The sequence below is a fragment of the Suricata suricatta genome, chromosome 10, assembly GCF_006229205.1.
Source record: "Suricata suricatta isolate VVHF042 chromosome 10, meerkat_22Aug2017_6uvM2_HiC, whole genome shotgun sequence".
Taxonomy (NCBI): Eukaryota; Metazoa; Chordata; class Mammalia; order Carnivora; family Herpestidae; genus Suricata; species Suricata suricatta.
Genome location: NC_043709.1, coordinates 62,579,591 through 62,603,316, shown reverse-complemented (window position 1 = coordinate 62,603,316; position 23,726 = coordinate 62,579,591). Strand labels below are relative to the sequence as shown.

Sequence of the window (23,726 nt, the reverse complement as noted above, 5' to 3'; positions counted from 1 at the left end):
CCTGACCCCGCAGGAAGTGAAATCGGTAAGAACTTGACGGCCACATCATCTCTCAGTCCTTCGTGGGCTTTTCAGCTCACAGAGCTGGGAGCTTACAGAGACCTCCATGTTTTGCTTGTTAGAACAAAGCCCAAACTCTGTATTCTTTCACTTCATTTCTGTGTCTTTTTTCTCAGCGAACTTAACGCACGGGAGGGAATTGCCCAGAGTAGTTTTGGCTTATGTTTCTTCTCTTCTGGCCCTTCAAAAACCAAGGACACTGTTCTTGAGGCCTACCGTTTTTGATTAGATAGGCCTCTTTGCTTCTCGTCTGTCGTAGTTCAGATTGCCACGGAGAAAGGTTTCTTGTGGGGATGAGGTTGTAACTTACGTAAAGGAGATTTTAAATTATTAGGGGGTCTGCAGTTCATAGTCATGCTTGCCATGTGATTATTGAGGGCTCTTTCTCTTCCGGGTGATACAGGCTTGTTATCTTCGTGGCCTCAATTCTACCCACACCGCTGAAGAGAGCTGTCGGACTTGGCTGGGAGAATGGCTACAGATCTCCTGCAGCCTGAAAGGTCTGTGGCTCTCCCTGTGGTTATGCTGCTGAAATCCAAATAACTTCTATATTTTACTCTGAGATCGTTTTGGAGTTGATTATTGAGTACTGTGAGACCCTTATCTAATGTATATATATAATTGAAAGGGCATAAACTCATTTGGCTGCAGGGGCCAAGCAGGTAATGAAGCAGACTGTGCGAGACAGAGGCAGTAATGGGGCCTGGGAGCCAAGCCCGCATGCATGCCTGTCTGAGGCAGCGTCTCAGCCCCAGCACCACTGCTGAGTCGTGGGGCTATCCTGTGCGTTAGAGGGTCTGGCAGTATCCCTGCTCTCTACCCACTAGATGCCAGCAGCACCCTCCACCCCAGTTCTTACAATCAGAAATGTCTCCCGACATTGCTGGATGTCCAGTGGGGGAAAGGGGAATAGAATTATCCCAGGTGAGAAGCTCCAGTCTAAAGGTATTCAAATTCACAGCAAAACCCCTCAGAGCACTGGCTGACTCAGTCAGTAGATCAAACAACTCTTGATCTCAGGGTTGTGATTTCTCGCTCCACATTGGGTATAGAGAGGGGTTAAAAATAAATCTTGGGGCACCTGGGTGGCTCAGTCAGTTAGGTGTCCAACTTTGGCTCAGCTCATGATCTCACGGTTCATGAGTTCAAGCCCCACGTCGGGCCCTGTGCTGACAGCTCAGAGCCTGGAGCCTGCTTCACATTCTGGGTCTCCCTCTCTCTCACTGCCCCTCCCCTGCTCACATTCTGTCTCTCTTTCTCAAAAATAAATGAAACATTAAAAAAAAGTTTAAGATTAAAAAAATCTTAAGAAAAAAACACCAAATCAAAAACAGTTGGCTAAATAAAAAGTATCTGAGGGTGAGGATTAGGCCTGGGGCTGGAACCTTTGGCTGGGCTTTGATGTTTTCTAAGCCTGTGAATATGAGGGTAGGCCTACTAATCTCCTTGGAGCCAAGAAGTGTTTCCAGACACCAGCTCTAGCAGAAGAATCCCAAGGGTGACAATAGTGTTCACTGCCATTACCATCTCAGAATTTTCTCCCACCGCCACATGAGAGCCAAGAAATGAGGATGAAGAGAAAGGAATAGCTGGTGGAAGGAAAGGAAAGCTTACCTGCAGGGACTGGGGTGAAGCAGGGGACCTTGGACAACAGTAGTCTCTCTTGATATCACACCTCCCCTCCTCCATCCCGACTCCAGGATCAAGCCCTGCCCCCAGAGCGGTTAGAAGGCTGACCGTTCCATGGCTAAGCCATTAACATTGATGATGTTTTCAGAAGCTGAGCTGTCCCTCTTGCTGCACAACGTGGTCCTGCTGTCCATCAACTATACCGGCTCAAGGCGCTGAGTGAACGTGGAGTGGATGGGCTCGGCCCGCAGTCACATGGCAGCGTGGTACCGAACAGCACTGGCCGGCAAAGCGTCTGCGTGCCCTGGCAGGGGCATGGGAGGCAGAGGAGCAGGTGCCACGGCTGGGGACCCGTGAGGGAGGGAGCTGGAACTGTAACAGACCCTCTTACTGGAAGTGTCCTCCCACCTTCCTCACAATCAGCCAGAACTCGAAGCAGCCTCTGTACTGGGCTCTAATTGCAATGTTTTAAGTTCAGATCATAGGAAGTGAGCTTTTGCCCCAGGTGGGGCGAGTCCTAGCAGCCTTGGACTTAACCACTGCCACATTCTTTACAGCTGTGTTTTTGTTACAGTTTCCGGCTGGGGAGAGAGGCAGGGCTTACATTTACATCTGTGCATGTACTGTGATGCTGCCCTCAATCTCTTTTGTTATGACCAAAAATAGGCTTTTTATTTTTATTTGTATTTTTGGTCCCCTCACTGGGCTAACCACTCCCTTTCCTTTTCCAATCCTTTAAATGCCTTTTTTTCCCTTTAAAACAAATAGTCATTCATATATGGGAACATTCTAATGGAAAAGGTAAAAGGAAATACAAGTGCTACTTGACCCTTTCCTTGTTTATAGCCTTCACCCCACCTTGTCTTAATTTCCGGGCTGTGGTTCAGCCTCTAAGGATCTTAAACTCTGCTACCTCCCCTGTGCTGCGGCCGGGCCAGCTGGTCGGCCAGCTGTAACCTGCAGCGGCCGCCTTGGGGCCCCGCTGAGCCGCCTGAGGCACTAACGACGGTCTCTTGGGAGACCAGGAGCGGCCCGCATCGAGAGTAAGTGGGGTTTCGCTTCTGCCCTTGTACAGTCCTGACCTGTAGTAACTTATTGTTAATGCATGAGGCGCTGTGTTAAAGCCAAGTAAAGACTGCCTGACACCAGTTGCTGGAAATGACTTCTGCTCACTCTATTTTGCTGCGACTCCTTCGACTGGACTGGCGTAACCTCACCAATGCAGAGGTAGGCGGTTGGGATAGGAACTTTTGATGGGATGGAAGCTTTGAAGGAACGGATCTGACGACCCTCTTAGTTCAATTTTAAGATGATAACAAGGAATAGAGAACTTTATAGATTACATACACACATAATACGTAAAAATTATATATATACGAGATAAAAAAATGGGATTAGCAAATGAGCCCCCAGGGTATGGACTGTAGACAGGGAAAAGCTTCAACAGGGCAGGATCAAGCTCCAGGATAAGGGGCACATAAGGGCGTACGATGCAAGGCAAGGTCTTGATGCTCCAAAGAGGAGGTTCTATTTTTCCATCATAAAACATTTCTCTCATTAACATCTAACTGACCTAATTAGTTTTATATACAACGCTGGAGAAGCACCCTTTCTCTAACAAGTAACTAAATTGTGGCCTGCCAAGATAAAAAATAACACACCATTCTTTTGATATTTCTTTAATATTACATTTAAATATTCTCTTTAAATACAGCATTATCACAATGTAAAGGACCTAGAAGGCAAAAAAAATTTTTTTTGTTGTTTTCAGAGAACCAGACAAGCTTTGGATTCACATTGAAAATACTACCTGTATACAGAATGCGAGAAAGGAAACTGGAAAATCACCAGAGTTGCAGTAATAGACTTTTTATCCAGGCCTAGACTGAGGGGGACCGAAGCTGTCTGGTCCTGTGATTGGAGGCCTAGGCTTAGCTTTTCTAGCAACCAAGAGCTAGAATCGTGTCCAGCTCAGGTAGCACCAGAAACGAGATGAACTGGGTTGTAGAAAAGGCCTTTTGCTTAACAAGACAGTTAATGCTCAGTGTTAATATTCAGCATTTAAAAACTTGGGATCACCAGGAGTCACAAGTGTCGTTACTGGAGGGATGGACTTGGATGAAGAAACTAGTTTTTCAGAAAAATCAAATCTTTTGGGGGCTGGCAAGGAGTTTAAAAGTGAGATTCCAATCCTTGGTTTGATCCCAAAGGCTAAAGTGTCTCTTACTAAGCAGGTAGAATCCACTTCCGAAGGTGGGGCTGGAGCCTCCCTAAGGAGGAAATGTATAGCGCCCACCCTCCCCTTCCAATACAAGCTTTCAGGAAGAAAGTCGAATTTGCAATTAAGCTCCAGCCTTGTATTCGAGGGGATGGCCGATTGTGGGGGAGTGTGGCTTGGCTTGGGATAGTGTCTACACCTCAGGTGCTTAAGACTCTCAACTCTTGTTTTGTGAGGCTAGAGAATGGGGCGAGACACGGTCTTGTACTGAAGAACTCCCCTCCAAATGTAAAACCAAGCAAAACCAGGAATCAACTGGAGAGGCAGACTGGGCTAAAAGATGTACCTGTTTAAGTACCAGGCCACATCGGCTCTGTGTAGACTTTCGGGGGCCATGCTGCTGTGACGTACATAAAGGGTGCTTTAACGTCCCACAAGGAGAGGCTCTGGGAGCAAGGTAAGTAGGAAGAGTTCTCTCCCCACCAAAAGCAAACAGTTTTCCGCTTGTTATTTCTCGGTCAGTAAACCATGCCAGAAGTGCAGCGTGATCTAAAGGATGCCAGAGGAGAGTTGTTTTGCTGCCTACTGACTCCATTTTAAAATGGAGGCAAAGAGAACTAATAAAAGGAATTCAGTAGTGTTCAGCGGAGCACATCCTAGACTATAAGCTGGACCTAAGAGGAACAGGAACTGTGTCCCGCCACGGAGGGAATTCTAACCGAATTAGAGTCCTATTCTATAGATTTCTAAGGTTACAGTCAGAACTTGAACTGTTTGGAACCTGGGAGCTGTATATAGCAATTAATTAGTTTGGCTTCCAATTTTTTATGTTATCAAGATGGAAGGATCCAATAAACATTTGCAGTTGTCGGGGCCGGGGGACTAGAATAGTAGGACTCTCGAACCCTGCAGGGAGCACAAGGGTAGTACAGGGAGAAAAGAACCAAAACTGGTTGGTGACTTTAGATTGCCACATCCTACATTCCTTTAAGCTCAAACCTCCCAGAGTCAGGGCAAAACCCGGGTGAAGTCCTCTTCTTTGCGGCCAGCAGCCTTTTCCTGCTGCCTCTTTCGGACATAGGCAACGCTCCACCATCTATGCCTCCCGTGGGACGTGTGAGCCCCAGCCTGAAGCGGCCTGACGGAGCTGGCATTACATAGACACGAGCCTCACGCTCTTTAGGCCACATCCCCAGCCAATCTAGCTGCTTCTTCAAGGGAAAAAGAAAGAGGGGAGAAAAGACAAATAGACAAGTTTAACTCTAGTACCTAAGAACATGTGAAAGAAAGAAATAATTCAAGTTACAGACCAGGAATCCCCAGTGTGGGGAACAGGTCAGAGAACACCAAAATGTCAAATATTAACTTATTTACCAAATAGGGGGCCAGGGAAGGCTGGTTAAGTTTTTATAAATCCTGGAGGTTTTCTACAGAAGCAGAGACCCTCCTACCCATCCCTCTAGACTTGACCAGATGACACTCCAACTGCGTTACGATACACCAAAGTGGGCTATCGGTGACCGATGAGAAAAATGAGCTTGTTCCCCACCTGGGGCTCAGGAAAGGAGGAGGAGCTTTGCCACGCTGTTTAAATTCTTGTGTTCTGGTCCCTACGTAAAGAATAGCTGCTCGAATTACCCAGCTTCTCCTGTGAGATCCTTGCTCTTTGTTCCAGTAGCCCAGAAAGCTCAGTGTTCAGCACTGGGCAGCCTCCTCTGCCCCAACACTCCCCTTATCAAGCCGGGACTGGTCTCCTTGGTTCTGTTTACCCTTTAAAAAATACTCGTACAAACAATTCTTTCCCACCCATCCCCCAAAGACCCCAATAAAATAACGTGGGAGTAGCAGCTGCTTCTACAGTTTTGTTTTGAAATGGTGTTAGATAAAATAAGGGAATAAATAGAGAACGGGTCAGAGGCAGAATCTCCATCCCCGAGTCACACTGCCAGAGGGAGTTCTAGGGAGGACTCTTCAGGGGGCCTGTCCTCACTCTGCTGTGAGGCTTTCTCCACCGCACAGCCCTCTTCATTGTCCGTGCGGAAGGGGAGGCTCGAGGGGGACCAAGAGGGGCGGAAGTCTTCATTCTCAGGCTCGTCGGGGTTACAATCTTCGGGCACTAGCGCTTCTAGCGTAGACGCTTTCCCCGCTTCTGATTTACACAGGGCAGCTGGGTCTGTGGGGCTACAAGCCACCAGTGAGGTAACTGGGAGAGAGAAGACATTCAGATCCTTCTCCTTGGGGAAAGAAGGCGGGACTTCTTCTGTACTAGGCTCTCCTTTCACCCCCAGGACTGGCCTCTGCTCCACCTGGTAGTAGACCAGGGGCCCACTGTTCAAGTAGGATGGGCTGTTCACTGCCGAGGCGGCTGGGTGGTCTGAGTTCTCGGCAAAACACAGGACCGAGGAGCCCGGGGGCAGCTGAGCCTGGATGAGAATGGGGGCAGCGAGGCCTGGGCACAGCTCTTCGGGGACGGCCAGAGGCTCCTCCAGGATGCACACGCCCAGGCTCTCTATGCTGGAGTCCAGGCTGGCGCTAGACCCGCGGGAGTCTTCCTCTGCCTTGAGCCGCTCCAGCTCCTCCGCGCTCTGCAGGTGCATTACTGCCGTCTCGTTCTCAGCAATGAACTCCTGGAAGTCCTGTGTCTCAGAGCCCTGGGCTCCTGTCAGGCTGCAGCTGGCCATGGGTGAGGGCTCCTCGTCCGGGGCTGGAGGGCGGCTCACCTGCCGCTTGCTCTCCAGCTCCAGCTTCATGATGGTGTGGAGGTAATGAGTCCGGACCCGGATTGGATTAAATTCAATGCGCCCAGCCATGTTCCCACAGCCATCCCGAGAACAACCACATGGAAAGGACATGCGATCCACCTAAGGAGGGGACAAGAGGTTGAGGGAAGATGAGACCAACAGATTTAAAAACAGAGACAGGAAACAATAGCTGGCAAACACAGGCAGCTGGGATTTGAGGTTTTCTTACAAGAGGAACCACGAATTCAAAGTGTAACATGCAACGTGGTGACCTAAGAGGATGACGGGGTCCTTATCAGACCACTTGCATTCTAATTCCAGCTCCGAAAGGTCCTCTATCTCTCCAAGGCTTTGTTTCCTCTTCCAAATAAAATGTAGCCAAAAATCATGTCAAAGGGCCTTTCCAGTTAGAAAGTCCAGAGACAACCTCCCTGAATGCTAACAGTTTTCAGAGTGGAAGAAATTCTTGTGCCTCAGACTTTTCCAGAACTTAACTGGCGTATTGAGCACAACAGACTGGGGCCCGAGCCTAGTGCCTTCTGCAGTGACGGGCACGGGAAAGTTCGTGGAAGATCTAGCTGGTCCAAAGCTATACGTTCTAGGGAAAACTAGCGAAAGTGCCTCAGTTTGCTAAGGTGCTATAATAGTTCAAACCAAATAATGGCCAGCTTTTCACTACCTGCTTCATTTTTCCCTGATGGTTGACCAGTTTAGTTCTGAAGCAGTTACAGACCAGGGCTATCTGGAAAGGGGATCCACTCTACCTCCTTATTTCCCTTTTGGATCCCAAAAAGGAAAAAAGCACCCCCCACACCAAACATAAAATAAAAAACATAAGCAAATATGTATGTATAAATACACAATGTCTTCCTAAGATACCAACTTCTAGAACTCTCCATTCCAGTTCTTAGGAACAGTCCAATTCTTATGACTATTCTCAGGACTATAAAACAGAATATTATGGGACTTCAGTCTGAAAAGCAGTATTTGGCCAGATTGGCTACAACTATACCTACCTAAAAATAAGAAAGAAAAGGTTGGCATTCAACAAGGACTCAGCACCCACAGACTACAAGTTCCAGATAGACTTCATCCTTTGGGATGGTACTGCTCTTTTTTTTTTTTTAATGTTTTTTATTTATTTTTGAGACACAGAGAGAGACAGCGTGAGCAGGGGAGAGTCAGAGAGAGAGGGAGACACAGAATCCGAAGCAGGCTCCAGGCTCTGAGCTAGCTCTCAGCACAGAGCCCGACGCGGGGCTCGAACCCACGAACCATGAGATCATGACCTGAGCCAAAGCCGGACGCTTAACCGGCTGAGCCACCCAGGTGCCCCGGTACTGCTCTTTTCATTTGAGCTATGCCTTCTAAACTGTCCCTTGTTGGAAGGCCAGCTACGGGATGAGGTCTTCCATCTTTTAAGATCCTGGACTTAAGGGGCACCTGGGTTGGCTAAGCATCTGACTTCATGATCTCACAGTTCTTGAGTTCAAGCCCCATGTTGGGCTCTTAGCTGTCAGCAGAGCCTGCTTTGGATCTTGTCCTCCTATCTCTCTGCCCCTATCTCATATGTTCTCTCTCTCACACTCTCTCTCTCAAAATAAATTCTTAAAATTTAAAAACTAAAAAAAAAAAAAAAAAAATCTGAACTTAAGATCCTGGACTTAAGCTCTGCCAGGCCAAGTTTGATCCTAAATGATAGGATTCGAGAATTCCTTTGAGTTTTACAAAATTGGAGCAGAGGTCCTGTGAGCCTTTGAGGATAAAATCTAAAGGCCCAACTCCTCTCTCTGCTTCCTTTTATCTCACAAAATCAACATTTACAGAAAGGCTAGTAATGTTAAACTTACTAATCCCCGTCCCCCCACTTACTGACAACTGCTCCTTATCACGTCTGAGGCAAGACACACAGAAAAGATACTTGCTATCTCCACAGCCTAGGAATCCTGCCATGCCTGATTTTCTCCTTGGTGGAGGAGGGTCATGGAACTACAGACAGCTGACAGTCATGCAGAGTCCACCCATGGACAACAGGCAGCCTCCCAGGCTCACCGGGACCCACATCACGTCCCTCAGACTCTAGAGTAGATACACTGTCTCAGGCCAACTTGGACTCACCTGGCATTTTATCCCAGCCTGACTACAGGCACATGCTTCTGGGTCACAGTACAGGCGACAGTCACAGCCACATTCTTCCCGTGACAGGCGGATAGCTCTAAGCTCTTGCTTCTCTTCAGCGTCAATGCGGTGGACCCCCGAAGCCCTCAGCAGAGCCCGGCGTCGCTTGGTGGGCAGGGGCTGCAGGAAGAAGTAATCATCCACTTCCACGTTTTCCACATCAATATCTTCATCTGAGACGTCATCCAGGGTCAGGCCATCGGCCTCCACTGACTCCACCGTCCCATTCTTGGTCAGCTGCCAGGAGACGGGAAGGAAAGGTTAGCCTCGAGTGCTACCCGCAGCCACCTCTTCCCAGGGGGTGTGCAGAGCAGCAGCACCGTCCAATGGAACCTTGTGCCATGACAGAAATATCCTTGCTGCCTGCAGCACGGGTGGCTGCTGAGCACTGGAAACGTGGCCAGTGCAAATGAGAAGCGGAACGTTTTCATTTTATTTAAGTTTCATTAAGGATACAGCCACATGGTGCGCCTGGGTGGTGCAGTCTGTTAAGCGGCCAACTCTTGGTTTCGGCTTAGGTCATGATCTCACAGTTCATGAGTTCAAGCCCTGCACTGGGCTCTGCACTGATGGTGGGGAGATTGCTTGGGATTTTGCCCCACCCTGACTTGTGCTCCTTATCTCTCTCTCAAAAATAAACTTAAAAACAAAATAGCCACATGTGTCTAGTGGCTACCATATTGGATAATTTAAGAGAATAAATCTAGAGCAGGAAGGCAGGAAACCTTGGGCAGCTCTGTAGTTCTAATACCTTCCTGTTGACACAGGCGATATCACTTTGTAGATCAAAGTTCCTCAAAACCTGTGTCTCAGCCTCCCTCCTAGAAGATAATATGCACTCTCCATTCCCAGATGTGTGTCCCATTACTTCAGCTAACTTGCCTTCCACCACAGGGAGGAGAAGATCTATCAATGGCTGGATGTTCCTTGGATGGAGAGATAATGTTGTAAACGCCCTTCAGTGTGCGCCCCCAAAGCCACATTCTGGGGAGTACACCAACGTGTAGTACGAGGCCACCGGTCCTTGTCAATGGGCCTAAGTCTTCACAGCGTCAACAACAGTCTGCGTACACAGAGGAGCTTCACTTCATTGGGAGGAGGGAGAACATGAGCAAGTTGTTGACGGCTACCAAAGAAAGCTCTCACTTCCAACCCACGGCCTAGAACATATTCTTTCTCCTAATCCTCTTTTGAGTTCAGAGAAAAGCTGTCTGTGAGGTCGGGTGGCTTATATAGCACTAAGGTACTATCTACAGGCAGAAATCTGGGTTTTCTGGGCTAAGAAGGAGAGAGAACCAGGAAAGGGAGTCTCCATGGAAGGAGTTTGAAGACAATCTGGCTGAATGAGGTTTGAAAACTCACTGGAGAATTCAAGTGAAGAAAATGAGACCTCCTAATTCCCAGAGCTCTGGAAGCTACTAGCAGGATGAGAGCCAAGCTACTGGGGGGTTGGCTTATTTCATCAGACAGCTACAGACCGGGGCTGTTACTAGCACAACTGGAACAACTCCTGGGAGATGTGACGCAACAGGCCTGGCTAATAAGCTCCACACCTGTTGTGTGTTTGTGGGAAGGTGGGAGAGGAGACAAATACAGTGGTGCTTCTGGGGGTTTCCTGGCCTGTTGTTTCTGTACCAGGCAGACCAACGACGAGGGGCCTTTCTGCAGACCTTGGGACTGCTCCCATTTCCCTGGGGATGCCTTCCCTCTAATCACTCTCCCTGCCGCTGCCCTCTCAAGGGAAAGAGGCCAGAGATGCAACAGAAAGAAACCCGCACAAATATCAGAATATAACACGATACAGATGGCATTTCAAATCCAGTGAGAAGAGTCCTCTGGCATTAGATGATATTGGGACTGGATATTCTTTTGGGAAAAAAACAAAAATTCCCAATTCATACTACCCATAGTAAGGATTCTGTATGAATAAAAGGCCAAAATTAAAAAGAAAAATAATTGGGGCACCTGGGTGGCTCAGTCGGTTGAGCATCCAACTTTGGCTCAAGTCATGATCTGATGGTTTGGTGGTTCCAGCCCAACGTCAGGCTCTGTGCACCGACTGCACGGAAGCCTGCTTGGGCCCCTCCACCCCTCCCCTGCTCGTACACATGCTCTCTTTCAAAATAAATAAATCATAAAAAAATGGTTTTTAAATGAAAGTATTAGAAAAATAATAGGTAATTAAAGCTATAAGATGCCAGCCATTTTTTGCTTTGTTTTGGTTTGGTTTGGTTTGTTTGGTTCGGTCGGCAGCCTAAAAGGACAATAAATATTAGATGGCACATGGACCATGCAAAAGATGTACTGAGACCAGCGGTCTCCCCGGTAGAGTGCTAAAGACAGGAAAACTTTCTACGAAAGAGTAAACTGGACCCGGGGAGGGCAGAGGAAGGGTTTCTCTCCACACAGAAAGACGTATCGGCTGCCACTAGTGCCGCTGTGCACGAAGTCTGCTACTCAGCAGGAGTCCTGTGCCTGCAGTCTGCCCAGCTTTGTCCCTAGACCTCCCACGAAGGGAGGCCACAGAACAGGACCGAATCCCACTGTGACAGGTTATTCCTCTACCAGATGTAGGAGACAGGTTTTTTCTACGGAAAGGGAAGAAAGCCCTCACTGCAAATGATGAGAACAGTGTTTATTTCCCCCACTGTTGGCATAGCAGCAGGAAGGTGACAGGGTCAGGGGCAGAATTCCTCAGACCAAGAAGGGGACGCCGCCATGTCATTCCAGTTAGAAAAACAGGTGTAAGGCTGTGGGAGGCTGACGGAAGAAGACACAGCTGTCACAGGGAGAAAGGGACGAGATATTGCTACCCGCACCCTGGGCCGTCAGTCTTGCAACCACATCACATCCTGCTGTGGCTCCTTAGGGGGGTCAGCCACCACCCTGGAAATAACACAGCCACCTGTTTCAATATGGGTCAACAGGCTTTGGGCCCACCAGAAACTCGGCCAGGACTAAAGCGGTGTTCTCCAAATCTGGAACCAGGAACTCTGGGGGCAACTGTGGCTGCGGAGCCAGGCAGTGCTGAGAGCAAATGGGTAGCTGTGAAGAGCCAGCCTGTGAGAGAGGGGCATCGCATGGCAGGCCCAGGACCCTACACAGTGAAATAACTATTTGCTAACACTGTCAGTTACACATACAAGACTAGCACCTAGAGGTGATGGGGTTATGGAAACAGCAGGGTCCTATCAGAGAACATAAAGGATCCAAAACCTGTTCTGTGCATTGGGACAACAGACGATCAGTTGACAAGAAATTGAAACACTGTGCTCCCTCAGATTCCAAGGGTGGCAGCCTTGCATGTTTGTAGATATTCACATCTTAAACTTTTTAAAAAAATCTGCTGAGGGTAAGGAACTCTAGGGAAGCCATTTTGCTATTCTGTGTAGACTCCCTGCCAGAGACCAAAACAGTGGTGTCTCAGACTGAGATCTGATTCAAAATCTGAGACTTCTTGTTAGAAATATCTGCAATCTCTATATGCCAAAGGCAACACATTCAAAATAAATAAATAAATAAATAAATAAATAAAAAATAAATAAATAAAATCTGGAGACCTAGATGGTTTTCCATTTTATCTTGGTATGTGGTTAAATACCAGACCCCAGGCCCCTTAGGCACCTTCATCTTCTTGGCATGGAGCTTCTCCTCCTTCAGGTGTTCGCGAAGAATCTCCCGATGGTTCACCTCCTGCTCCTGGGCAAACTCACAAAGCGTGTAGCTGCGCACGGAGTTATGGCGCTGGGCCATGCCCAGAGAGCTCCCGCCCTGGCTGGGCACACTGGTGAAGCCTTGGCGCCGTGCAAAGTAGTAAACGGTCACCTGGTCAAAGCGCACATTCTTCCTCCGCAGCTGCTTCTGCCGCTTGAGGATGGATGTGGCTGCGAAGGGAGCACAGAGCAGTGTCACTAACCAGCAACGGCCTGCCTGGGGACCTCGTTCTTTCTCACTCATCTGGACGCTCAACTGTTGTCCAAAGTGCTCTCTGTACCTTGGGAAACTTCTAATTGTCACATGATAAATGCACAGCTGGGAAGGACCTTGAACATCAGCTGGTCCGAACCACTGCCTCCAGACGGGCTTCACCCAAACAGATGACCACAACATCTAATTTTGGACATCAGCTGGGGAGAGGATCTCTAGGCAATCTTTTCAGGATGTAACAATCTATACAGCTTCACTGTCTGATACAGCAACTACCAACCACATGTGGTGGTTAAATTTAAGTTAACTCAGAATAAAATTTAAAATTCAGCTCTTTGGTTACACTAATCACATTTCAAGTGCTCAGAGCTACATATGATTAATGACTATTATATTGGACAGTGCAGATACATAATCTTTTTTTTTTTTTTTTTAAGAAAGAGAGAGTATAAGTGGGGGAGAGGGGCAGAGGGAGAGAGACAGAATCCCATGCAGGCTCCATGCTCAACATGGAGCCCAACATGGGGCTCAATCCCACAATGCTGAGATCATGACCTGAGCCGAAATCAAGAGTCAGACACTCAACTGATTGAGATACCTAGGAGCCCCTAGACCATTTGTATCATAACAGAAATTTCTACTGGACAGTGTGTATAATCTATAGCAGGGGATGCTGTAACAATTTAGGCTTTGCAACTATGTTGCAACTACTCAACTCTGCCACTGTAGCATGAAATCAATTACAATGTGTGTAGCTGTGTTCCAATAAAACTTTATTTACAAAAACAGGCAGTGGGCCAGATTTGGTAAATAGGCAACCTCTTATCTATAGAATCAGAAGTTCTGGGGCACCTGAGTGGCCCAGTCAGTTAAGTGTTGGACTCTTGATTTCTGCTCAGGTTGTGAGACAGAGGCCAGCGTGGGGCTCTACACTAAGCATGGGGCCTGCTTAAGATTCTCTCTCTCTCTTCCTCTGTCTCTCCCATGCTCTCATGTGTGCTTGGGGGCCATCTCTCAAAAAAAAAAAAAAAAGAAAGAAAAAAATCAGAAGTTCTTTCCAAGAAATTAATTGAGCTATAAGAATTAAGAAATGTGGGGACACCTGGGTGGCTCAGTTGGTTAAGCAGCTGACTTCGGCTCAGGTCACATCACAGTTTGTTGGGTTCAAGTCCCACGTTGGGCTCTGTGCTGAGAGCTCAGAGCGTGGAGCCTGCTTTGGATTCTGTGTCTCCCTCTCTCTCTGCCCATCCCCTGCTCACACTCTGTCTTTCTGTCTCTCTGTCTCTCTCTCAAAAATAAATAAGCATTAAAAAAAAAAATTAAGAAATCTGAAGTTGCCTCAGTTGTCCAGGCAGTAAGCATTTGTGTCCTACTAGCGCTACAACTGTGTGGGACTCCGGTGGGTAAGGGATAGAATCCTGACCTCCTTCAATTTAAGTCAGCCCGTTCTGGGAACCTATAAAACATGGCATAAGAACAATCAGCGAGAGTAAGTCAGACCTAAGTCTGTGATATCAGAGCGATGAAATCCTCCAAAGAGCAAGGCTGGGCCAAGAGTAGGAAAGATTATGATTAGGGAAAATCCCCACGTGGGATAGAAGTTGTCGCAAGGACTGCAGTGGGGCTCTGATGCTTGGGGGCTGTGGGTGCAGGTGGGGGGTGGAGGCGCTCACTCACGTGTGAAGCTGGCAGTTGTAGGAGCATTGAGACTGTCACAGCTGTCAGCACTGTCACTGCTGGAGATCTCATCATCTGAGTTGGAAACTGACGAGCCCACATCCACATCATCAAACTTCCTCTTGAGACTCGAGCCCGTGAATGCATCCATTGGTTTCCAAGGGGTTTCCTCGGGGAGCCCACCACGTTGGCCCCAAAGCCCCTGCTCACCACCAGTTAGCCAGGCGCATTAGGATTCTGCCCAGGGGAAAAGAGCAATCAGCATTCCTTGCTGAGACAGACCCCTCCCAAGTTCATACACACAGCTCTCCAAATGAAAACAGGAAAGTCCCTGAGCTCACATTGACGTCTGGTCTCTCGCCACTAGGTCATTTCTCTACTGATACTGGCCAACATACTCCTACTTCTGTTCCCCTTCAGTCCCAGTCACTCTTAGAATAATGAGAGGAGTTAACAGCCACACCTATCCCAGCACAGCGAAGGCCTCTGGTTCCAAGCCAGTGGGGCTCTGGGTTTCACCAGCCTGGGGATAACGGCAGCCGCCCTTGTGCTCACACAGGAGAGCTCTCCAAGGGGCCAGGAGGAGGGAATGGGGATCAAAGGCAGAATTAGGCTGTGCCTAAACCTAGACTAGATCCAATTATTTTTCCTGGTGAAAATTTAGCCTGATGTTTCCCAAAGTGTATTATTAAATAAACTAGTTCCGTGGATATTAATAGCCTTATGTGGAAATCGGACTGCTGTGTCCAAATAGTTTAGAAATGTCCTGTGAGAGGATAGCTTGAAGGCCGTGAAGATGCTAACGAGCGCGATGAAGGGTGAGAGCACACGGCGAGCGCAGGGCTCCACACACACACCTGATTATGGAAGACTCTCAGGGGGCAAATGAGCCTTGGAACGCACGCTGGGAAACGCTGCTCTAGGCCCTAAATTTCAGGGTGTATCAGAAGCCGGGGAAACACTTTACCCAGATCTTCACAAGGGTGAAGATCCTCATGAGGCTCTTACAAAGATCAAATTTGGTTCTAAAGAACGAACTGCAGATTAGAATCTGCACTGCCTTTGAAACCCAGAAGCTTTTCCGATCTCCTCTCGCTCCATAAAATAGGGCTCAGCGAGTTTATCATCATCCCCTGTGTGAGGAAAACTTAGCTTCACAATCTTAGCCCTCTGTAAAGAAACCAGCAAGGGGAAAACACACAGCAAAAGAAGGGACAATGGACTCTGGTTAAGTCAACATGGCAGACAGTGTTTTCAATGTGTACACAAGGGATAGGCCACTGCCCAGGTACAGATCTGTCTCCTCCACCATCTTGGACTTAAGTGCCCAAGAATATGAATCTGCTCGAAACAGAAACGCTGTCAGAGCCGGAGCCACATGTGATATGAAGCCTCCCTGCTTTGCCTCAGTAATGCCAGAATCTCCCCAGACTATGATCTCACTAGTTGCTAATTATGCAGCAGGAATAACAACACTGCCCAGAAAGACAGGGCTGCATTACTGCAGAGCAGCTCCCCAGAATATACTGTGGTGTCAAGAGCCCCCTGCTACAGAGCTGTTTTTCTGGACTGAGTCTCTCGGAAGCAATCTGCCTGCTCCTGGATCAGCTCTACTTAGTCAACCAGACCTAATGAGTACTTTAGTGACGAGATTTCCTAATCTATCTATCCAGAGCTCATCAAAATTCTGCATTCAAGTCACAAGAAGTATCTAGGAAACCTCATAGGTCTAGACAAGCACATTCCTGAAATAAACTTGGCCAGGGGGAGAAGGAAAAAAAAAAACCAACCCAAGTACTTGATAAGAATTGTAATGAAATTTAAAAAGGAAACCAAAGTGTCAATTCTGTTCTTCGGGTTACTGATCTTACCATCAGAGGTCATGTTCCTCAGACACATTAAGAATGGAGAGAGCCAAGGATGTTTTAATGGGGTAAGATTTCAGCTAGGCTTAAAGATACCTATTAACTAACAAATTTCTTCCTTCACTTCTATTATGGGGGGAGGTCATCTTTCCAATTGAGAACTTATATGGGTGGGATTAAGGGGGGGAAAAAAGAGAATACTGTTGACCGCTGAACCGAATTTTTCTTCCCCACTTAAAATTCTAAGCAACCAGAGAAAAACTCAGACTGAGCTGAAAATTTGCTTTCTTAGAAAGGGTCTCAGTCCAGCTTCAGTTTTAACTGAGATCTTTAGTGTTGCTGCTGGGAAGGCGGCCCTTTCCGCAGCCTGGAAGCACGCAGGGTCTCCAACTGAAAGCACACCATGCGCTCCTGGTCTCTCCTGCAGCGTCCCTTTGCTTCCAGGTTGTGGGCTCCCTCTGAATACCTCTCTCTGTGCCCTGCATGAGGTTGGGCTTGGTCCCAAATCATCTTTATTATTAAATTCTCGCTGTCTTAACCCAGCTGCCCTTAGGGGTATCACTTCCTCTGGTGCAGCAAGGACTGCTGGCTGCTCGCTCCATTCTCCTTCGCCCCTTTTTCTAGGTCTTCCTCACTTCCCCTTCTGGAATAGTGGCTTCTGGGCAGTGATAAGAGGTAGGTAAGAAAGAGGGGAATAAAAGAAAGAAAAGATACGAAACCTAGGAGAAAGATATTTTCCTTATGCTGGAGAATAATCTGAACCTGAGGCTCTATGTGCAAATACTGTGCATACTGATTTAGCTCTCCTAACCCTATCCGGAAACTGTTTGCATCACTTTTTCACTCCATTTTATACATGTTTATATACACGCACACACATATGTTATATACACACACATATATGTATGTATATGTAATATATATGCACATATATACACATATATTATATATATAGTATGTATATGTGTACATATAATATGTATACGTGTGTGTGTGTGTGTGTGTGTGTGTGTGTGTAAAATCCACCAATTCTGTCCTGACAATCAATATAAGTTTAAATTTCAACCCAGCCTTCCTTATCCAATTCTGGTGTGGACTTGACTTGTCAGACAGATACTCACTGGGCATCAAGAACACACCTCCCATCCACTTCCCACAGTGGCCTGAAGAGACCTTTCTTTGCAACAGAAACAACTAGAATAGGTTCCACACTTTCCAGTTCATCAAATCAACCTCTCTTCAAACCACAATTAGAAATCAGTCATTCCCACCTTCCCACCTCTCTCAACCCTTCATTGGCAAAGGGTCAATGCCTGTGTTCAAGAGAAACACTTGTAAGTTATACTCCAAGCACTTAAACCCAGACAGAAATAATGAAGGTGAGACTGGAAATGCAGGTCATAACTGACAGTTAACTGTCAAAATGACCAACTCAAATAACAAATGCTTCTGGAGAAAACAATGCAAACCTCTATAAAAGCTTTTTAATGACAGTTAAATGAAAGGTCTGCTGATACTTTCTTGGCTACATGCCTTAAGGACTTTTATCAAGTGTTTCTAGCTGAATATTTCCCAAAGGTATAGAAAATAATTCATATTCACAGTATATAGAAGATATTAGGCTAGCACCAAATAAAAATCTATGGCATATGTGCATTTTTGTACTAGATCTAAACCTTTCCAGGTCTGTAGGATTCCTATAACAATTCCCCAAAAAACAAAACAGCTTATGTGAGACTAGCAAAAGAGGGACTGTCCAGAAATAATTTTGTGGGTTCAGAATGTATTTGTAAATTTCAGGTAACAAAGGCCTCTCTCTTACATGAGTATAAAATGACAAGACAAGGTGTAGCTCATGGGAAAAAGCCTCTCCACTCCACTGGAATCCAACCTTCTGCTAAAGGTCAAGAGACCAAAATCTCTGGTGAGATCATCAGGGTCATCTTCCATAGCTGGGTTAGAGGAAGGAAGGCTTGCTGCTAATTGTTAGGAGAAACCTGAATAAGACGACCGGCCCTGTTTCTCCTTTTAGAAGATATTGCAGCTGATTCCCAAATACTATCAATTGCTTGGATCCATGTGTCCTTGTGATTACCAGGATTACGAACATATAAAGTGCTTAAGTGCAAATATACTGTTTAAACTAGGTATTTTAAGGAAGCCCCCCTCCAACGCTACCCCCCCTTTTTTTTGTTTTTTTTTTCCCCATTCACTGACCCAAGGTTAGAATTTGGCTTTCCATGTCTAAACTACCATCATATGGAGGACACAAGATCTTTGTGGGAGATGAGGAACATGATGCTGCAGGAACCATTAACTCTCAAGGATACCCAGTCATTTATAACTCTGGCACATACCAACATCCTCCTGGCTCTGGAAATTAGCAAGATGTGAAGTCAGTAAAGAAAAATGAAAATGTGAATCAACTATGGATTTACCTTAAACTGAAAACTGCAGGACAAGAGGACACTGTGTCTCATGGGGATAACTTCTAACATTTCATATTGAAGAACGGTTTGTGTGTCACACTGCCACTCTAACCCTTTTAAAAAAATAAATTAAGACCATGGCACTAAAAGGGATGGATGGCAGTCAGCTGCGTGTTTGGGCCTGTGAAAAGCGATCAAGCTAGCAACCAGGGCAAGCGATGCTTTCGTTTTTCCCCACAACGCCAGAAAAATGGGAGACATGAGGAACCTGAGCTGAAAGGACATGTCAAGGCATCAGTTCCCTTTAATGGACACCCCCTGCTGAACCCTTCAGCTCCCAACCCATTTCTCTGATTCTTAACCTTCCCGCCCATTCCGATCGTCTGCAGCCCCTGCCCAGCCTTCCTCATCCCTTCCAGCCTGCTACTCACAAATTCCCAACCACTCCTCCCACATTTTCCTCTATTCGCCCTCCCCTTCCTTCACTTCCCTCCATCCTACATCACCTCCACTCCATTCCGAACTCAACCCTCATCCGCAATCCTGTCAGCTTCCAAGCAGCCTATCGGTCTCCCCTGAGCTACCCCCGCAGTCCGGGCCAGCGTCCTCCGTGCCCCTAGCTCCCACGCCTCTCCCGACTCTTTGCCTTCCCAGCGGCGCCCTGGCTCCCCGCCCCCCGACCGCTCCCGTCCGAGCCTCCCTCGTTTCTGACCCCTCCATCCGCGCAGCTCTGGGTTGACCACTCCTCCACAGCCGCCCGAAGGCCGATCCCGAGAAAGGACGAGGCGGCACCCTCCGCCCCGCACCCCCAGGCCCATTACCGGCCCCGCCGCAGCTGCCTCCTCCCGTGATGGTCTCTGCCGCCCCCGCTGCCGCCGCCGCCGCCCTAGCCCGGGTGGGAAGGAGGGAGGAGAGAGCGAGTCCCGGGCCCGCGGCGACGGTCGGGGAGTTCCCAGGGCGGCAGGGCCGGGAGAGAGGGCGGGTGGGCAGGTCGGCCGGCAGGCGGCGGAGGGCGGGCGGCTCCAGCAAACTCGAGCGCCCCCGGTAGCAGACGCCCAGAACCGCCCCGGCTCCGGCTAACAATAGGCTCCGGCCGCAGCGCTCTGGCTCTTATAGGCGCCGGCACGTCCAGACCGAGCCCCGGGGCATGCTGGGAAATGGAGTCTACGTGTCGGCCCCACGCCCGCGGCATGCTGGGAGTTGAAGGTGGTGACAGGCACCGAGCCGAAAGTCGCCGGCAAACAGGCTTTGGAGGCGGTGTCTCTACTGCAGTGGACCCTGGGAAAGCGAGTTGGACGCCGCTGCAGCCTTTAGAACAGGAAGAGGGACTGCCTCAGTTACAGATCTTCAATGACTAAACGAATTTGCATCGAAAGCTCCCCTTTATCTTTCGCCAGGAACACACTCCTCTGCCTAAAGAACATAATCCCCCTTATGCTCGCTCACGGAAGCTTAAACAGCATGGCATGCTGCAGCCTGCCTAAGGTATAGAGAAGAAAATACAATGTACTGAGTTCCGGCAATACACGTTGACTGGCTGATTTAAGTGTTTTCTGTCAAAAATATTCTTACATGATCTCTGATCTTCACAACTTCGCAACTCTTTTTTAAGATGGGGAAAACGAAAACCCAGAAGTCGAATTATATGTCATTTGCCAAGGACACCCCTGCGTTGGTTTCCCTCTCACTCAGAATAGACGTGTGTGTCTCTTTCCCTGACTTATAAGGCCGTACAAGATACAGATACATCCTCTCTCCCTAGCAGCCTCCGCTCACCCGCCGCCTCCTGTCTGTCATCTTGTTTTCTACTTTTCCCCTCCTGTACTCTGCTCTTAACTACACTGGACCACTGGCCTCCTAGCAGTTCCTTCAACAATCATGTTCTCACTTAAGGACTTTTTTCTTAAAACACATTTGTTCCCTAGCAAGCCACATACAGATTCCTCCACTTAATATTTGTGCAAATGTCTCCATATTAGACTCTCTTTCACTATTAAAAATAAATGGTGCTTAGTCTCTTTCCCCTTGGCTTATATTTCTTCTTAGCACCTGATGTATATTTTTCAGTCTTCTCTCACTTGACTAAACTCCATGAGAGCAAGGAATTGCTTTGTTTACTGTATCGTGAGCACTCAGTACAAAGCCTGGTATTTGACATTTAGGAACTCAGTAAATATTTAGTGCATATTTATTGGATGGCAGGATTTAAACTCATGTTAGACTGGTTCCATAGCCTAGTGCACCCTTCACTGCAACCAAGAACTATGGAGCCTGATGGTGACCAAGCCATCTCAGTTTTAGATCTGAGAAGTTGGCTGGTTTGGACAAAATGCCAAAAATTCCAGTCCTCTCACTCTAGTGACATCAGAGGCTCCATGAAGTAAAGAAACAGTGCAAGATGAAAGGGCAGATCACAAAAAAGCAGTCCTTAGTGTACCATGCACCAATCATTTCCCTATCTGAAATTTAGGTATAACATGTGACCTAGAGCCAGGCTGTCTAGATACAAACCCAACTTCTCCACTCAGCAGTGGTATGACCCTTGGCAAAGTATGGTAGCTTCTCTTGCCTTAGCTTCCTATTTGCAAGATGGGGAGAACAGTATGTATCTTAATAGTTAATATAGTATAAATGTTTACAATGTAGTCAGTGATATGTAAATGTTCATGGTTCTCCCCCCCCCTGCCCCCCCCACCCCAACACACAGGTAACAAAATGAGAAAGCTCTAGACCACTCTGTAGTTAGAGTTACAAAATAACAGCCAAAAGGTCATGTTGGATAGGCTAAAAGAGTGTCTCATATGCCTACACATTTACTGTTTGAGTCATGGAAATTCATCAGGAGACCATCAGCTTCAATGCCCATGGTTTGTGGCTTTATGATACCAAATTAGAAGATAGCCAAACCAAAGTTAGCATAGCCTTTGAAAAGATAGCAGAATTCGATTTGGCAATAAGCTCTACATCACTCAGAAGATTATCTGGACCTGTAACAAACATTGCAACTCTATGGTAAGTTATCATAGAGTCACTTATTTACCATATTTCATTGTCTTGATAGAATCACTAGAGAAGTTGCTACAGCGGTGGCAGTTCGCCCAGAATTGGCAATTCTAGCAAATGATGACCAGAAGCTCAAATGCAGAATAGAAACTACCAAGAAAAGTGAAAAGAAATGCTAATAGCATTTCATGTCTAATTCTAAATGTTACTCCTTTGTTTCACCACACTGCAACATAGTATGAAGCAGCTCAGAAGGGACAAATCAGGAGTGGGTGGTTTGTTTTGGGGGCAAAAATATCAAAGAAACACAGGAAGACATACAATCAGGAACAGCAGCTGAAGATGAAAACCAAAGGTCAGATTTCACAGTCTGGGCAGTGTTTAATATCTGTCTTGCAGTTATGTCTACATGTAGAGGTGATCTTGTAATCAGTAGTATCCTAAGTTTACTGAACACTTAAATAAGTGTACTAAATACAAAATAAAACTGTTGTATACTCATTATCCTTTTTAATCTCTCCAACAATCCTATGAATTAAGTATTATATCCTTCTTAAGATGAGAAAGTAGAAGTTTAAGATAATATTTTGTCACACCCAGGAAAAGCAAGATCTGAGATTTAACACAGGCTTATCTGACACCAAAGTATATATTGTATCAACTATTCTTTACCACTAAAACAAGAATAAACTCTCCAGGGGGGTTGAAAATTAATAGGTCTAAGGACACTAAGTGCTAAGCTTCTGAGAAAAAAAGAGTTGACCTGCAGATTTAGCCCTGATGTTGACATTACTTTACTAATTTACATTTAATTATAATCCAGATCGAAACAGGCAGGAACCTATTTGTGACTAACTGCACAGAGATCAGTATATTAAATAAATCAGTAAATACTAAATAATCAGTATAATAACAAAAAAGAGATCAGTATGCACTAATCTAGGGGAAAGTGCCACAGCAATTTAAAACAGCAAAACAACAAAAAAGCTGTATGATTAAGGAAGATTTCAAAATGGACACAGAAAATCATCTATATATGTGCACAACACACATCCTCTTTAAAAAAGCAAACGATTAGGCAGTAGAGTGCAGTAGTGAGTTTAGAGAGGGCAAGCTTAACAAACCTAAAGGAAGTGAATAAAAGTCTGAAGCAAAGTTGTAAAGACGTGCAGGGAAAGATAAATGAAAAATCAGGCATTTGAATTCACGAAGAAAACAGGAATCTGTAATGATTAAGATGAGGAAGGTTTACCTCATCTTATGCAAATATATGAAATACAGGTTCCATGATATATAACTAGTTATTACCCAGGCCCTTAAAGATCCCATACAGTACAACATAGTGCAATTATATGAATAGTATTTTTTTAAATAGCAAGCTTCCTTCTAATTCACATTAATCCAATTGAAAAAATTTATTTCTGTAGAATTTTAAAACCTCTGAATTTGAGAATGCAAATGATAGACTTAGGTGCAAATTGTTCAGTAGACCCCTGTTCATAAGGAACAAGACAGAGGAGATCTAGAAGAGAAAAGGAAAGATGAAGAAAAAGAGGAGGAAGTGGAAATAGATGGACATTTAAAGTCAAAGTAAAATACAAGCTCAAAAGTGAAGCAATAAGTAGAAATAAAATGTTAATGGCACAGAAAAAAACCAATGCTGATGGCATTAACCTTATGTCATACGGCATCTTTTCTCCAGTTGACTCCATTTTGCAGTGGTAGTAAATTCTTCCTCATTTAATTTGGGCTTGTATAATGAAACAAATTTAATCACAAACTAAAAATAAATATTCTAGCTTTAGGAAAAGTGCAATTGAGAAAGATCATTCTTAGGAGAAGTGGAAGAATGATGGAGGATACTGTGTGAATTAGTACATAAAGGACGCAGCTAGGTGGGGCATTTGTGCCATTCCTGTTGAGACTGGACTTCTCCTAACAGACCAGTAGGGGCCACAACAGATCAGATTGCTGTAGAGAAACCATCCATGACCAAGGA

General features: G+C 46.4%; 2 protein-coding genes across 5 annotated transcripts in view; one reads left to right on the top strand and one right to left on the bottom strand.

Annotated features, from left to right (window-relative positions):
• The window catches only part of LETMD1 (LETM1 domain containing 1), an 8,336-nt gene extending 5,485 nt beyond the window's left edge, over nucleotides 1-2,851 (top strand). The window contains exons 7-9 of the mRNA XM_029953575.1: nucleotides 1-25; nucleotides 464-560; nucleotides 1,838-2,851. The exon at nucleotides 1-25 is cut by the window's left edge and continues 3 nt beyond it. Coding sequence (XP_029809435.1) covers nucleotides 1-25; nucleotides 464-560; nucleotides 1,838-1,908 — 193 coding nt within the window. The 3' untranslated portion in view covers nucleotides 1,909-2,851. The remainder of the gene's footprint in view (nucleotides 26-463; nucleotides 561-1,837) is intronic.
• Nucleotides 2,852-3,198: 347 nt separating this feature from the next.
• Nucleotides 3,199-19,789, bottom strand: CSRNP2 (cysteine and serine rich nuclear protein 2). Of its 4 annotated transcripts, none has more exons than XM_029953573.1 (5): nucleotides 19,546-19,789; nucleotides 14,431-14,667; nucleotides 12,451-12,710; nucleotides 8,767-9,063; nucleotides 3,199-6,768 (listed from the first exon to the last, which is right to left on the bottom strand). In XM_029953573.1, exons 2-5 carry the CDS (start codon nucleotides 14,579-14,581, stop codon nucleotides 5,845-5,847), a joined length of 1,632 nt encoding a protein of 543 aa, XP_029809433.1. In that variant the 5' UTR covers nucleotides 14,582-14,667; nucleotides 19,546-19,789; the 3' UTR covers nucleotides 3,199-5,844. The 4 variants fall into 4 exon arrangements, with proteins under 4 accessions (XP_029809433.1, XP_029809432.1, XP_029809431.1 ...); XM_029953572.1 differs by lacking the exon at nucleotides 19,546-19,789 and adding an exon at nucleotides 19,437-19,539; XM_029953571.1 differs by lacking the exon at nucleotides 19,546-19,789 and adding an exon at nucleotides 18,734-19,378.
• Nucleotides 19,790-23,726: the final 3,937 nt, after the last annotated feature.